Source organism: Daldinia loculata (genome assembly GCF_022478755.1).
Source record: "Daldinia loculata strain CBS 113971 unplaced genomic scaffold F4817scaffold_44, whole genome shotgun sequence".
Taxonomy (NCBI): Eukaryota; Fungi; Ascomycota; class Sordariomycetes; order Xylariales; family Hypoxylaceae; genus Daldinia; species Daldinia loculata.
Window position 1 is genome coordinate 1 of NW_026054898.1, and position 14,554 is coordinate 14,554.

The following is a 14,554-nucleotide window of genomic DNA, read 5'->3' on the forward strand; positions in this document are numbered from 1 at the left end:
AATAACCCGCATCCTTTCGGTTACTTCTTTTTTCTTCTCTATCCCCCACCTCGCCGGTCCGGGGGGCGCCCCGACCCCGCTTTGCTGCCCCCCCCCCCCCCCCCCCCCCCCCATAACTCAATTCTCTTGAAGGGCGATCCTACCAGCGAGCCTTTCTACTTCACACATTCGCACATCGCTAACTCCTTCCCGACCTCGCCAAATCGCAACCCTGGCTCTTCAACCTAAGGCCTTCGGCGAAGGCCCTGAAGCTGTGGCCAAAATGGCCCAGCCAACAGGCGAGCCCGTCGAGGAGTACGAGTATGTTTCCCCTTCCTCAGGCCTATCACTCAATAATAGACGCCAGCATGATGGTTATACGGGATACTGACTTAGACTGCCTCACTAGCTATGAGTCTCTGCCCCCTAATTTCTCCTTAGCCCAAAATATGATCGCTGGCGCCTTCGCCGGTATTGCCGTAAGCCCGATTACTTTTGCCTTTCGGGGTCAACCCGTGATTGCTAACAGGATGCTAGGAACACACAGTTATGTACCCAATTGACGCGATCAAGGTTCGTCACGCTTAAACCTATCCGACTATCCGACTTAATACTAACTAGGGATATTACAGACGCGAATGCAGATACTTAACCCGGTGGGGGCGAACGCAGTCTACAAAGGCATGATACAGAGTACCATGCGCATAGCAAGTGGAGAGGGTGTATTGAAGTTATGGCGGGGGATGTCAAGTGTTGTCGTCGGAGCTGGTAGGTTCTCCTGAGAGACTGATATAGCTCATTTCTCACCACTTGGACTATTAGGGCCTGCGCACGCAGTCTACTTTGCGACATATGAGGCCGTTAAGCATCTTATGGGTGGCAACCGAGCTGGTGTACACCACCCACTAGCAGCAGGTATGCTACTAACCTCCCCAGCTTGATCCTCTTCCTCAGCAATACATGTCTAACATTTACCCTTTTTCTAGCAACAAGTGGGGCTTGCGCAACCATAGCCAGTGATGCGCTTATGAACCCCTTTGACGGTATGGTAGAGCCTTGAAGACACTAATTGGTCGTATCTATCTAACTCTGACCATAGTGATCAAGCAACGCATGCAGATACAAAATTCGAGCAAGATGTACCGCTCTATGATGGACTGCGCTCGATACGTCTACAGAACCGAAGGTTTATCGGCCTTCTACGTCTCATATCCAACCACTTTATCTATGACTGTACCCTTTACAGCCCTCCAATTCCTCGCATACGAATCTATATCTACGACAATGAATCCCAGCAAGACGTACGATCCGTTTACGCATTGCATGGCAGGCGCCGTTGCGGGGGGTTTCGCAGCAGCTCTAACTACACCAATGGACGTTATCAAAACTATGCTACAAACCCGAGGTACAGCTTCCGACCCGGAGCTTAGGTCGGTGAATGGATTCACGGCAGGCTGCAGGCTAATGTACCAACGGGAGGGCCTACGCGGGTTCTTTAAAGGAGTTCGGCCGAGAGTGGTCACCACAATGCCGAGCACAGCCATCTGCTGGTCAGCTTACGAAGCTTCCAAGTAAGTGTACCTTTGTCTAATACTCTAAGTCGTCTATACTTATAATTATGTCAAAGGGCATACTTCATTCGTGCCAACACGTCATCGTCCGTGATGGGTTGAATCAGGCAACAATCCAGTGTTGTTTTCTTGAGGTATCCATGAAGACTCCACAAATCGGCTCCCTTTGTTGCCGATCCTCCCGCCATCAGGATATCTCCGAGGTACAAGACCGAGCCCGAGGCTGCGAAGTCTGTTATCCTAAATTTGTCTGACTTGGGCTGCTTGGGCTGACGTGCCCTGTCGCACAAGAAAAGCATTAGCCTCATTCTATAGGCTCACCGAACCCCCCGCAGGCGTCATGTGAAATGCAATGAAGATGATTAGTTTCCTGGATTACCTGTATCCATTGGAGTTTTGCGTGGGGTTGTTTCCCGTGGACTTCCGAGAGTTTCCACCCTTTCCGGGCGACGACGCAAAAAGATATTTCACGAGCAATCGGGAATAAAATTTCTAAAAACGGGTGGAGAGAGGGGGCGGGCGGTTAAAGGGGGGGGGTTATGTGTCTGGGTAGACACTAAAATCGAAATGTACATATCAACTTGCTTTTTCGTACCAATGTCCTCGGATATCTGCCTCATAGGCCCAGCCCATAGGTTGGAGAGAGGATCGAAATGAATGATACTGGCAGGAGTTTTGCGAGAGGACCGGTGTTCTACTCAAGTTCCCTGATTTTTTCCCACAATCTTTTTATTCGCTTATGATCCTCGAGTAACGATTCAACAACCGATGCTCGGTGCCAGATGGATGGATAGAAATCACATCATACATACACACATACTACGAGGCTTACCTATAACTATAGGGAAAAGGAGATCTGATTGATCTGGTAGTGGCAGTGGTAGGATTTACTGCAGATTTGGGCTCAACTCGCCGTGTACAGATATATTGGTTATTTAAGACTGTGCACTAGTGCCGTACGACATAGACGGACGAAGATGGGATGGGACTGGACAAACGCTGATTTCACGCGGTACATGCGGTTATAGTTATGATTTGCAGGTATGTCGCCGTCAATGCTGACGTCTGAATCGAGCAGTTCACCTCTGAATCTGATTTTTACTGCTTAACTTAAGGCAGAGTAGATGAATAAGTGGCTGTTTATCCGTAGATATGGATATCGTTATGTGTTATCCTATGCTGCTTATCGGAGATGTCAATGTGAGGCCGAGGACTTTCATACACATGCTCTCCCTTAGATCCAGTGTCCCCTGAGATCTTAACCTAGATGCTTGGAAGATAGGAAGATTATATGTTATAGTCTTGACATATATATTTATTTATACATTAACGCTGATATGATATAATATGATGTGATAGATTGGGGGGTATATAAGCCTACTTTCTTGCACTGAGCAACTTAGAGCTCAATATTTAGGCCGAAGAGATGTATACCTACGTAACCTAAAGTATGTAAATTATTTATTTGCACGCAAGCCTATACTGTATAATCAAATGTAGATGAAGCAAACTAACACCAATGGTAGCGCATACCTAACTCTAGTAGTCAAGTTACTAAATGAATAAAAGAGGCAATGTGCATTTGTAAATCTACTAGGTTAGTCCGGAGTCCATAAACTCCAGCTCCGCCGTGATGTGCCGGCCGAGAGATATCGTATTGCCTTATACGTAATATAGTCTCGGCCTAGATATCTACACACATATATAATTATATATTCACATGTAAGGGGAAATGTAATGCAAGCCAAGTGCGTAAATACCTAGTTACTACTTGATTATTAAATATAGTACTCGAGAGAACCTAAACAGATTGACGAGATCGCCATCTCGATAACCTACCTCCAACCTACGTAAGTATCTAAGTGGACGGACAACCAGATTCACCCACCCGCCAATAAAGCAATTCCAATTACAAAATATACAACAACACGCATGTCTTACATCTTACACCTACCAACCTTGCAATATGTAAATCTCAGAATTACTCAAAAAGCATAACCATATCAACAGCCACAAGGTTGAAAACCCGCGTCTCTTATACTACTTAGTTACTGATAAAGTACGCACGTACCTAATGTATATATACACAACCAAGCAAGAAACATGGCTTCGACCGCTCCCTTGACTAAACGAATATTTACTTTACTTGACCTCCTTGCCCCTGCCCCTGCTCCAAGCCTTCTCGAACTCGAACTTAAACCCAAAACAACTCCACAAACTCCAACCCGCCTGTGCCAGTGCATGCAAGAATTCTTCATCTTCATCTTCGTCTTATCTATTCTCGTTGTTAAAAACCCCTTACTCTTTCTTAACCGAACGGGAAACCACCCGGGAAACCACCACCTCCCGAACCAAACTTGAAGTGGAACTGCTGGCCGCCGCCTTGTTGGTACATGAACGGTTGGCCCTGCTGGAACGGATTGCCCTGCTGTTCGTGAGAATTCGGGTCGTCACCGCGATCGAATCTTTCACGGAGCTCGGGGTTGCTCAGCACCTCGTACGCCTCGTTGATCGATGCCATTTTCTTCTCCGCCTCCTCCTTGCTTAAACCCTGCTTGGCCGCCTTGTCGGGATGGTGAATCTTGGTGAGTTTTCGGTAGGCCGACTTGATCTGTCGTTCGTCCGCGTCGTGCGACACGCCGAGGACCTTGTAGTAATCCTTTGTCTTGCTGCGCTTGAGAGCGACCTGGGCTTTCTGCATTAGGGGGTTGATGATGTTATTCTTGTCCGGTCTGGCTTCTGCTGCTTTCTTCAGAGTTGCGATGCAGGGCTCGAAATCTTCGGCGTCTAGCTGCGTCTTGGCTTTGTATAAGAGACCGTATAGAGAATTCTCATCTAGTGCTAGAGACTTTGGACAATATATGCTGGCCTTCTTGCTATTTGCCTGTAGAGTAGTTAGCGACTTGTTGTTTTCTCAAATTTGAAAAGATAATGGTAGTACCTCGTAGTAAGCCTGGCAAGCAGTCTCGACTAATCTAGCCAGCAACACATTGGGTGCGAGTTCCGGGATGATACCAGCCTTCTTGTGCTCCTTAATCTGCTCTTCCACCTCGTTGATCAGACCCGGTTCATCACCAGACGGTACTAACAACTTGACGGCGGTCATAGGCTGATTCCTCTCCAAAGCCTTGTTAACTTTTGCTAACGTCTTATCGATGTTCTTTTCTTGCTTTAATAACTTCTTGCAGGGCTTAGACTCGGGATCGGAGTGCAGACACTTCTTGACCTGCGCTATACCCTGTTCTATATCTCCTAAAGCGTAAAATGTAGTAGCTGAGATCTGTAGATAAGGAGTAGTGTCGCCCGCTTTCATCTGCAGGATATGTTGTAAGTCGCCCATCGCGCCTTCAACCTCTCCTTTCTCGAACCGACACTTGATGCGTAGTTCTCGCAGGTTGGGGGCCCGGTTTGCGACGAGGATGGCATCGCTGGCCTGACTTATACATTCATCCCAGTTTCCCTTTTGCGCGGCTGCTTCTGCCAACTTAGCGGCGCCCTGTGCTTCGACCAGTTTCTCGAATTCGGAGGATCCTTGCTTCTGCTTGGCTAAGAGGTAGTGTTCCACAGCTCCATCCCAATCAGCACCTCTGGCCTTTAACTTGCCCAGTTGCAGATGCGCTCCTTCGAAGTCCGGCTTCAGCTGTAAGACCTTGTTGAAGTCCGAAGTAGCCTGCGACGTGCGACCAAGCGAAAGGTAGGTGGTAGCCCGTTTGAAGTACGTTAGGTAGTCGTTTGGATCGCGGGCAACAGCGGCATCGTAGAACGTTAGAGCCTCGTTTGTTTCGCCCTTAGTTAAGTGTGATTGCGCCGAAGAGAGGAGGGTCGAGATAGGAGTGTCGGCGGGGATATCCGAAGCAGAGAGGGCTTGAACGAAACCGGTAGAAGTGAGCGCAGTGGCTGCGAGAGCCAGCGCTGATAGAGGGACAATCATGATGACGCGATAATTAGACGATTACAATAGACTTGATTGCCTGTTGGCGCGGACGCCGTCAGGTTTTTGTTTGCAGGAGCAGAAGAATTAGATATGTAGTATTACAGGAAAGACGACGAAGAAGTAGGAAGTAGAAACACAGAGAAATATAGAAACGTGGAAGTTAATGAAGGTATAAACGACTTAAAAGGTCCAGATACATACAAAAGATTAACAAGTGGCTACTACGCGTATCTAGCACTATCTGCTAGTCAAGTACTTGAAAAACTATTCAGTCTAGGCTGTTACTAGTAAGTACTCGCTAAACAAATTTATCCCTGCATGGACAACCTGGCCACTTCTAACTGCCTTTTAGAGGCGACATGAACAAACCCGGCGCGAATCTTCCAATATGTATTGTCCATGTGGACTACGTACCGATCATGCGCCACAATTAGCTGTTTCCTAAAGAGGCAAGAGGGGCTACAGGACCCGACGGGGACTGCAGCCGGCCAACTTTACCCCACCAATCCCCAATGCATCCCTGCCCGTCGCGTGTATTCGACGTGTAACTTGTCGACGTCTCCAAATTTGAAGCTTCATTAATGTTATCAATAAAAAGTCAATTCTCCAATTCCACACATCTCTCAATCTAATTATATAAATAATTATATAAATGTAACCAAACAAACTTCCACATCCTCACAATGTCGCACCTCCCCCCCTCCCAAGCAATATTCTCCCCCTCCGTCGCCCGCGCCGCCGCCTCCACCGCAAAAGACTGGTCCTACATCGACACCTGGCTGCGCAGCATCTTCGCCAACTCCTCCAACTCCTCTTCCAACCGCGCCTCCCGCCCTCCCCCCTTCGAGCGCAACCCCGAAACCCTGAAGGCCCTGCTCGCCTTAGCCACGGCCAACGAAGCCGCCGACGAGCACCGCGAGCAGCTCGCGCGCGTCGAGGAGGCCGCGCTGGAAGAAGTGCGCTCCGTTGAAAGAGAGCGCGAGGAGCGGCGGAGGAGGATTGATGCTCGAAAACAGAAACAACAGGAAGGGCGGGAAGAAGCAGAAGAGGCGGAAGAAGCTCTCGACGGTGACATCCTAGCCACAGACCTGCTCTCCGCGCTCGAATCCTCCCTAAGCAAAGACGGCGCCGCAGCCCTCGACGCCATGGCCTCTATGGCCGTCGAGCTAGGCGTCGCGTATCCCACCCCCGAAATCCTCGGGTCCAAGTTCGCCGAGCTGCAAGGACGAGCATTCGAGCTAGAAGACGGAATCGAGAGGGTAGATTTACTACGGCGGTACTTAGACCGGGAATCTGCTCGCGCCGAGACCTTTCTCGCAGAGCTACAGCAGTCCAATACCGACTCCAGCCTCAATACCCACAACGATAACGACAGCACCGTCGGCGGTAGCGGTAGTGGTAGCAGCGCCAGCATATTCACACTCCCCCCCACTCTCCCAAAGCAAAACCTCTCCCTGCAACGCCTAGTCAAGAGCACATCCAGCCACCTCCCCGACCTAACCCACCAAGTCCACTCTTTAGAAAAAACCATCGGTCTCCCAAGTCTAACCGTCGACGACGTGCGCGCCGACGAGGAAGCATACCTAGACCTGCTATCCCGCAAAAAGGATCTCGACGCGCAGGTCCGCGCCTTCGCCGGCCTACCCCCTGATATCGACGCCGCACGCGCTGAACTAGAAGCTTTACGTTCCGAGCTCCGGCACGCGACGGAGCGGCGCGATGAGGACTTTGAGAGGTTGGTTGAACGGGAGAGTCCGGTGAAGAGTAGGAGGAGGCCTAGACTAGACTAAATTAGATTATACTATCCTCAAGTAGGCCTCAAAACAGCTGCAGAAATACTCATCTCAGTATATAATGCAATCCAATATGTGCATAAAAACGCCATTAATCATTACTTATCTATTTGAACTCTCAGGTATCCTCGCTGTACACAATCATATGCTGACAGTACTCGGTACAAGACATAATAATCTATCTGGAACGAATCGCTTCTTCAAAAATCACCTCCCTTGTAGTAAGTAGGTCACCCTCTCTACGACGACGTAGATGAATGACTGCAAAACCCGACGGCATAACCAACTTCACTTCTATTGGGGCTGCGATCGTTTCCCTCTGCCTGAGACGGACGCGCCCAGTCGTCCAAACTGTTTCCCTAATCCCGAACGCTTTGGCGGCGGCGCAGCGGGCGGCGTCGAGTCTTTCGGTGGTACGGACGGGGCCGGGAGAGGCCGTGGGGGCTCTCGTTCTGTGATACGTAGTCCGCCGAAGTCTAACCCGTCGTCGAGGTTACTGCCGTCCTGCATCCTCTGTGCCCGTCTCGCCTTTTCCTGTACGCTCCTGAACTTTTCCAAGAGCTGGTCCCATCGTATCGTATTGTCTTCGCGGCCCTTCCCCAACCTGTTTGGGCGGTCATAATTTGAAGCGCTAGGTGTAGTTGCAGGACTAAGAACGCATGAAGAATAAGTGTCATGGACGCTTTTGGAACGAGGGTGGTGGCTTTGGTAAGAGGAGATGGCTTCGGCCACTGAACCTTGCCAGGGGATTGTCAAAGGGGCAGTGAGATAGGGTACATACGGTCGAGGCCCGGTCTGCAAGTATCCTATCGCGCTTACGCTGTTCAACCTATTCTTGAGAGCCGCAAAAGCAGAGGACTGCGGCAAAAGCATCAAAATTCCATAAAGACATTTATAGAGGTATGGATACTTCTCGGGTTCGAGAAGCTGGAGTCGCAAATCTAGTAGTCCAACATTGACTCGTTAACGTATATAGCCAAAAGCAGGATGAATATTAGGTAACTCACATGTGAAGACGGGAGACTCAATCAGTTGGACAAGCTTGTCGATCTGGATGAGAATGTGGACTGTCATCTCTAGCTCCGCACTTGTATCTGTTAGTGGATTGTCCAGTAATTATGTTTCCCCTATTCTACAACACTCACAAAATCTGCAAGAGATTGTACGCAGCTTCGTATGCCTGAGCGAGTAGACACAAGGAGAAGGTTGCAACGGCGTTGTAACACCAAGAACGGAACAAGGCGACGAAGAACACCTGGCCCTCCTATAGAAATAGTCAGTATGGCCTAAGCCAAATTACTGGGTGGTTAAACAACGTTACCTTCGTCTCTAGGTTCCGTAATCGTTTCCTCAAGTCGGCTAGTTCCGGCGCCGTAATTAGGTTATTGTTGAGATTCTGCACCATTATGCTGGCAAACTCAACATCCTCTTCTTTCTCAATCGTTTCGGCTAGAGTACGGTATATCCTCTCGGGGCTCAGAGTCATACATAATTGGCGTATGATCAGGTTTCCTCGAGTCTCTAGTAGCTTTCTATCAGTAGAGAAAAGTTGCAGAAGACTGACCATAAAATTAGAAAAGTAGTCGTCTTCGCTGTTTCTAGATATTTGAGATAGTAACTGTAAGTCCTTGGTAACGACAGCTTCTGCCGGGTCTGAAAGCGTCTTGAGGAGGGCAGGGAATGTTCCGTCGTTGAACGCAACGATTTTCCTAGGTGCTTTTCGGTGCAACATGATGAGCCAAGTTAGTGCAGCAACGCGGGTTTCCTCGTGGTCATTTAAGAATAGCAAGGTGAGAGAATTAACTGCGGCAGCATAATCCAAGTCTGGCTGAGGCTGAGATGGTTGAGCGGGGGTTGATGCTCTGCGGTTTTGAGCCGGTGTGGGACTGCGTAGATCTATTTCGCGATTGCTCGACAAGGAGGCGCGTGTACTGGACGCTCCTTCGGGGCGGTCAGTAGCAGGTGCAGACAGTCGTGACGTTGACGGGCCCGGGGCCACTTCGGTTTCGTCTGTAAGAGAGACAACATATTCCATCAGTGATGTGTTCACTCTTGTCGCAGCCTGGCGAATCGGCTCGACCCCGCTAGCCATCGCTGGGAGAAGGTGGGCTAATATTTTAGGAGTAAATGGTAAGACTTCTTCAGGGCAGATATCTAGAAACGATACTATCCATCGTAGGCTTTCTAGAAGGCTGTCTTCCTCTATCGCGATATTAGTATTCATAATCATATTATCGAGCCAAGAGCATTTACCCAGGGGGGAATCAAGGGTCGCAGTGAGGATCTCAAGGATGGCCTTATAGTTAATCTGCACATCTTGTCCCGGAATCCAGTCATCCTCACTGCTAACTTCATCATCATCCTCGTTGGCCGTAGTAGAGCCTGCTTCCTCGGCGTCATCTGCTGCCAGACGCATACTACCGCTATCGACAGAGTCCTCCCGCTTCCTCTTTCCATCTCCCTTCGACTTTCTGCTCTCGGCGATACCCTTCTTCACTCGGGCAATTCTCTTGATCTCGTTCAAGAACTTATCCAGACAGGCCTGCGTTGCCGCATGGACGTCGGCATTGTTGCCACTGAGAAACTTGAGCAAACCACCCAGAAACTCGGGCAGGTACGTAACCAGTTCGAGATCCGGAATCGAGTCGAGTAGAGTAATCCAACCGACAAGGAACGTTCTAGTAAACGGGTTCATAACCCATATCCGTTCCTTTAGGAGAGGGATAAAATCTGGGAGGGAGAAAGCTGTTGGGAGGTTCGAATTAGGGGAAGCGCCTTGCTCAGAGTCCTTCGCATCATAAGGCGGGGGAGGTTCACTCTCGAGCACGGACACGTAAGTAGCCGCTGACTCGGAGACAATATCCTTGATTAGACGATCGAGAAGTTCGGCGCCGTTTTTCACAGAAAGTTCTGAGTCTGCGCCTAGCTGTGGTAGAAAGAATAGATGTCAGATCAAATGAAAAGAGTTCTCGGATAGAAGCATCGAATTACCTTGCATAAAGCATCAAAAATGTGGTTAAAATATTTCAAAATCTCGCCTTTGGCAACCTTGGCAATGTTATACATAGACTCGCATGCATAATATCGAACGCGAGCATCTTGGTCGGTAAAACAAGCCAGAACAGGCGGCACGATAACCTCGAGATATCTCGGCAGCTCCTTAACACGATGTCAGATTAAACAGTATCAAGAGAGACAAGAAAAGGCGTTCCGGAAACAATAGGACGAGAGAAAAAGAAACATACTGAACCGAGGGCGATGGCAGCAGCGGCCAAACCGATCAAACCTCCATTTCGTGCATGGGGTTGATGGACAGCATAAGCGTATTCGTTACACAACTGCTCAAGGATATCCTTAACCCTTTTGTAGTCCTTGGCCGCTGTCAGCTCCCGAATAGAGCGTTCGAGTCTGTACTTAAGTTAGTAAACTCAATTCGATACTATCTACAAGTTTAGGGGGGTATGCAGCATACTCAAGGGCACCGGTCTTCCTCTTGTCGTACAGCTTATCGTTAAGAAGGCGCTGGACGTTGGGTTCCATTGCTGCGTCTTCGTCTCAGCAAGCAGGTCACGTTACCATGCTGTGCCGGGATGTGGATAATGTGGTTGGGTGGTTCATCAATGACGCTGGGTGGAATATCTGATTGATTATTCAAATTCAAGTGGTTGGATAAATGGACAATGGACAGCTGACAATGGACTTGATAAGAAAAGAAGGACAGAAAGGCAACAAGTCGGATTACAATAGTGTCTGAATATTCTATCAAAGTATTAGGACTTGCTGTAGTCGGTATTGAGATAACCTAACAGTTTAAGAGTTAGAGGGATTGGGATTGGGAGGAGACGACAAGGCTGAGTGATGAAGCATCAATGATGTATGTGTACCAAGTAAAATGTATGGGCGAGTTCTCATGTCTGGGTACATCTTGCTGCACTTTCATGCAAGGATTAAGGTTTAGCGGGGGGGCAGCACTAACCAGCTGACCGTTAAAGGCTGACGAGGCTGAACCTTATCTGTAAGAAGGTACTAGATTCTAACAAGAGCACAAGTAGAACCTTAGAGAAGCTGCTTGGAAGTACTTGCTTATCGGCGAGATGTGGCGTCTGCGCCAAGGTCCCTAAGCCAGTGCGCTGGGACAAACTCAAAGCTACGGACGTTGCAACCGTTGACTTAAGACACCAATTGCAACAGCTAAGGCGCTGTCAAGATTAGCCTATGACAACGGCCAGATTCAGTCGCATGGCGCGCTTGGATTGAAATCTAACCAAAATCAACCCGTTTGATTCAGAAGCATGCACTTCCAATCATTAACTTTATTCGAAGCCACGAGAAAGCAAGCCAATAAAACATCTAACCGATTCCATTACAACCTAATGTTATAAACAATATACGATAATACTCCGTGATATTTATTACAGCTGTAAAAGCCATGACTACCTACTTACTACTTAACTTTTCTATATATCTCCCGATGATTTATATATGAGGTACTCAAGGTATATGACTCCGGTCTTCACCGAGTTACAAGTTATATTCTCCAAAGCTTCCGACCACATTACGGCCGAAGCATATGTATAAGCAGTGATGTTATCACGAGTCCTTAAGAAGGTCAGAGCACTCAAAACGCATTGTCGGCGATGAATTAAGGAGGTGAGGGGGGAATACCAGCATGCCGAAGTAGCCCGGCCGTGTAAAAAAGTGCCTAAATCAACCTCTCGCGTTGGGAGTCAATAAGTCGTTCGACTTTTCTACGTCTACCTATGGTCCTATGTTGGCTTCTGTTGGCTTCACAGGGTGTATCTTCCATCGGCCATTCGCCAGGGGTCAGTGAGCCGACAGCAAAACATGGGCTCCTGTTTGCGTGCATAACATACCGAGGGTCCCGACGGTATAGGTAGCGAGCCATCTTACGGTCCTAGCCAATGCAAGAGTTTCTTCTTTAGCCGCCGCAGCCACAGCCACAACAACCCCGTCGGCTACTCGCGGATACGAGTCTTTTATTTGCGTGCTTCGACCAGTTTCTCGCTCCCTCAGGGTGCCGGGCGGATCAAGCGATATGTGAATCGGCAATGGCAATTTTTCCTAATGTCACTGCTGCTAGGATGGAGAAGATCAGCCCTAGATATATTAAATATATGCCTGCTATAATCTAAGATCATAGCAGATCCTCTGCCGAGTAAGACAATGCACATGTACAATGACGTGGAAAGATGCTACGCATTTAGTCCCGTCCTTGTACTAGCCGACCAGATCTTCAGATGAGCCCAATTTATCTGGAGATCGGCTGCTGGGATAGTTAGCTGTTCGTTACTTCAATGCTTAGATAATTTATATGCACGTATTTTAGACGAACATTATATGTAATGGATGCTACAGCTTTGTGAGACGTTTGCTAAAAGATGATATGGGATCAATTTTATAACGCTCTATCAGTCAAATAAGCGGTGTGAATTTAGTTGTGTGTTAGACTTAGGTCTCAACTTTATTGGTGAATCCGTATGAACATGCGTTATTTGGTATTGTTACTCTCGGAGTATCATCACTATTATGTTTTTATCAACTCTCATATTTTTTCTTTTGGTCCTCCTATTTTCGTCAGTTCTATTATACACCTTTTACTATAGCCCCTCATAATACTACCTATAATATCACATATTATATTATTAACATCATAAATGCGTTTTCACGGTAGCACAAGAGAAGCAATCCCGCCTATACATCCCCTTTTCAGGTAGGTAAGCCGCATCAATTTGGAGATACCCAGACCCGATCAGCTGGTATAGATAGGCATGTCACATTGGATACAAGTTTAATCTGCTGCCTGGGCTGCTTCTAAAACGACCTTGTTGGGGTACTTCGTACCTAAACACTACCCTAAAACTGGAATTAGGCATATGCTGATCTTGGTAACGACAGTATGCTCCCCCTTTTCGACCGGAGAATTCTCGAAGCAGCCAATCGTGAAAGATGAGGTAGCCTGTACAAAAACCATCCTACCATACTCGACTAAGCATACCATAGCTGACCAAGCCTACCTACGGCGTCAAAGAAAAAAAGGAAAGGAAAAAAAAGCCAGGCTTAGCTTATCCCGATATATCCCGCTTCCCGTCCACGATCATGTGCACCACGATGGTGACCTTGATGCCACCTCCTACTTACAACTCTTTTTCCGCAGCTCTACCAGTCCAACGCGGTTCAGATCCTCATCTTCAGCTAGGTAGCTAAGATAGCACTTGATGATCTATCACAAGGGGCCCGTCTAGATCTTCAGTTCCTAGCCTCTATCCAGCAGAGCTCGCGCCACTATCAGCCGTATAGATCTGCTGATTGGACCGGGGGAAGCCCCGAATCCTTTTACTTTTCTTGGCCACCGTCCTTTTTCTTCTGGTTCGAGTCGCTCTTCCGCCAGGATCCGTCCGAGCTGTCGCCCCTCTGATCCTTGTTATTTTTAGCGGCCATACCTGCACGCTTTGCGAAAGGGTCCTGCTCCGTGGTGAGTATCTTGACCATTGTTCGGAGGCGGTACCTAGGTGTAATACGGTCTTCCCGCGGGACTTAGCGATCCGCGCGGCTGATTTCTCATCCATCTTAGTCGGTCCCATTTTGTGATGATCAACGTCCCGATGACTTGAGAACTGTATGTGGAAGAACGACCAACCCACGGTTGGGTATAAGTGTGGCTGAGGAGGACTAAACGGTAAGCAAAAAGAAGAAGCGTGTCAGAGGTTGAAGCAGCGAGGCGAGGTTAGTATATATAGTCTAAACTATGCCGTCAGGAAAAGACCGGTTTATCAACCTTCCCGAATCCGAACCAACCGTCAGGGTCACAAGGTACTTGCTTTTTGCACTTTTCACTGAAGATATCGTGACCGTGCACATAAGGCAAGCCTTGTCTCTTTCGCTTCTAGCGCGTCACTGGCCGCGGAATCTTGAGCGCCATGCAAGGAAGGGAAGCTGCAGGAAGCACGGTATATGTAAGACTGTAGCAAACAATAGAGTAACTGACATGATGTAGGGTTATATGCGAGGCACATTTCTGCCAATCTTGTACTCGGCCCCAGATCACTAATGTATCAGAGCAGAGTATAGGATCCAGGGATCTATATTGGTTGGCGAAGGACCGCACGATGTCCTCTCCCTCTCAGCCGTGTAGCAGCCGCGGATCCAAACATACGTACCTGGGTATATTCTGCTAAGCCGGGGCCAGATTCCTGCGAGAAACCGACGGGAACAGCCGTGTATCGACTTATGATGCACAATGCCGTTTGGCAGGCCAA

At 48.4% G+C, this 14,554-nt stretch overlaps 5 protein-coding genes across 5 annotated transcripts; 2 read left to right on the forward strand and 3 right to left on the reverse strand.

Moving 5' to 3' along the window:
- Positions 1-92: 92 nt before the first annotated feature.
- On the forward strand, positions 93-1,834 carry F4817DRAFT_194832 (mitochondrial RNA-splicing protein MRS3). The gene is made up of 8 exons (XM_049298500.1): positions 93-300; positions 389-458; positions 517-552; positions 612-747; positions 802-894; positions 966-1,022; positions 1,079-1,550; positions 1,607-1,834. Exons 1-8 carry the CDS (start codon positions 263-265, stop codon positions 1,650-1,652), a joined length of 948 nt encoding a protein of 315 aa, XP_049156660.1. The 5' UTR covers positions 93-262; the 3' UTR covers positions 1,653-1,834.
- Positions 1,835-3,265: 1,431 nt separating this feature from the next.
- On the reverse strand, positions 3,266-5,655 carry F4817DRAFT_345012 (DnaJ-domain-containing protein). The gene is made up of 2 exons (XM_049304216.1): positions 4,492-5,655; positions 3,266-4,434 (listed from the first exon to the last, which is right to left on the reverse strand). Exons 1-2 carry the CDS (start codon positions 5,479-5,481, stop codon positions 3,859-3,861), a joined length of 1,566 nt encoding a protein of 521 aa, XP_049156661.1. The 5' UTR covers positions 5,482-5,655; the 3' UTR covers positions 3,266-3,858.
- Positions 5,656-6,167: 512 nt separating this feature from the next.
- F4817DRAFT_360339 (uncharacterized protein) lies at positions 6,168-7,274 on the forward strand (the record flags this gene model as incomplete). The annotated part of the gene is made up of 2 exons (XM_049306268.1): positions 6,168-6,814; positions 6,890-7,274. 2 exons carry the CDS (start codon positions 6,168-6,170, stop codon positions 7,272-7,274), a joined length of 1,032 nt encoding a protein of 343 aa, XP_049156662.1.
- Positions 7,275-7,422: 148 nt separating this feature from the next.
- F4817DRAFT_194881 (vacuole morphology and inheritance protein) lies at positions 7,423-11,040 on the reverse strand. The gene is made up of 9 exons (XM_049298501.1): positions 10,750-11,040; positions 10,523-10,685; positions 10,269-10,436; positions 9,531-10,203; positions 8,599-9,479; positions 8,423-8,541; positions 8,285-8,364; positions 8,059-8,218; positions 7,423-7,926 (listed from the first exon to the last, which is right to left on the reverse strand). Exons 1-9 carry the CDS (start codon positions 10,815-10,817, stop codon positions 7,572-7,574), a joined length of 2,667 nt encoding a protein of 888 aa, XP_049156663.1. The 5' UTR covers positions 10,818-11,040; the 3' UTR covers positions 7,423-7,571.
- Positions 11,041-13,631: 2,591 nt separating this feature from the next.
- F4817DRAFT_318231 (uncharacterized protein) lies at positions 13,632-13,879 on the reverse strand (the record flags this gene model as incomplete). Its single annotated transcript, XM_049300898.1, has 2 exons — positions 13,632-13,760; positions 13,817-13,879. 2 exons carry the CDS (start codon positions 13,877-13,879, stop codon positions 13,632-13,634), a joined length of 192 nt encoding a protein of 63 aa, XP_049156664.1.
- Positions 13,880-14,554: the final 675 nt, after the last annotated feature.

What these genes read in the sequence shown, in the direction of transcription:
- F4817DRAFT_194832 (XM_049298500.1), top strand. Translation starts at nt 263, where the DNA reads ATGGCCCAGCCAACAGGCGAGCCCGTCGAGGAGTACGA. An exon ending in AAGTGTTGTCGTCGGAGCTG is followed by an intron (nt 748 to 801) that starts GTAGGTTCTCCT and finishes TTGGACTATTAG; the next exon opens with GGCCTGCGCACGCAGTCTAC. An exon ending in TCAGCTTACGAAGCTTCCAA is followed by an intron (nt 1,551 to 1,606) that starts GTAAGTGTACCT and finishes ATTATGTCAAAG; the next exon opens with GGCATACTTCATTCGTGCCA.
- F4817DRAFT_345012 (XM_049304216.1), bottom strand. Translation starts at nt 5,481, where the DNA reads ATGATTGTCCCTCTATCAGCGCTGGCTCTCGCAGCCACTGCGCTCACT. An exon ending in CTTGCCAGGCTTACTACGAG is followed by an intron (nt 4,435 to 4,491) that starts GTACTACCATTA and finishes ACTACTCTACAG; the next exon opens with GCAAATAGCAAGAAGGCCAG.
- F4817DRAFT_194881 (XM_049298501.1), bottom strand. Translation starts at nt 10,817, where the DNA reads ATGGAACCCAACGTCCAGCGCCTTCTTAACGATAAGCTGTACGACAAG. An exon ending in CTGCCATCGCCCTCGGTTCA is followed by an intron (nt 10,437 to 10,522) that starts GTATGTTTCTTT and finishes CATCGTGTTAAG; the next exon opens with GAGCTGCCGAGATATCTCGA. An exon ending in TTGCAGACCGGGCCTCGACC is followed by an intron (nt 7,927 to 8,058) that starts GTATGTACCCTA and finishes ATGCGTTCTTAG; the next exon opens with TCCTGCAACTACACCTAGCG.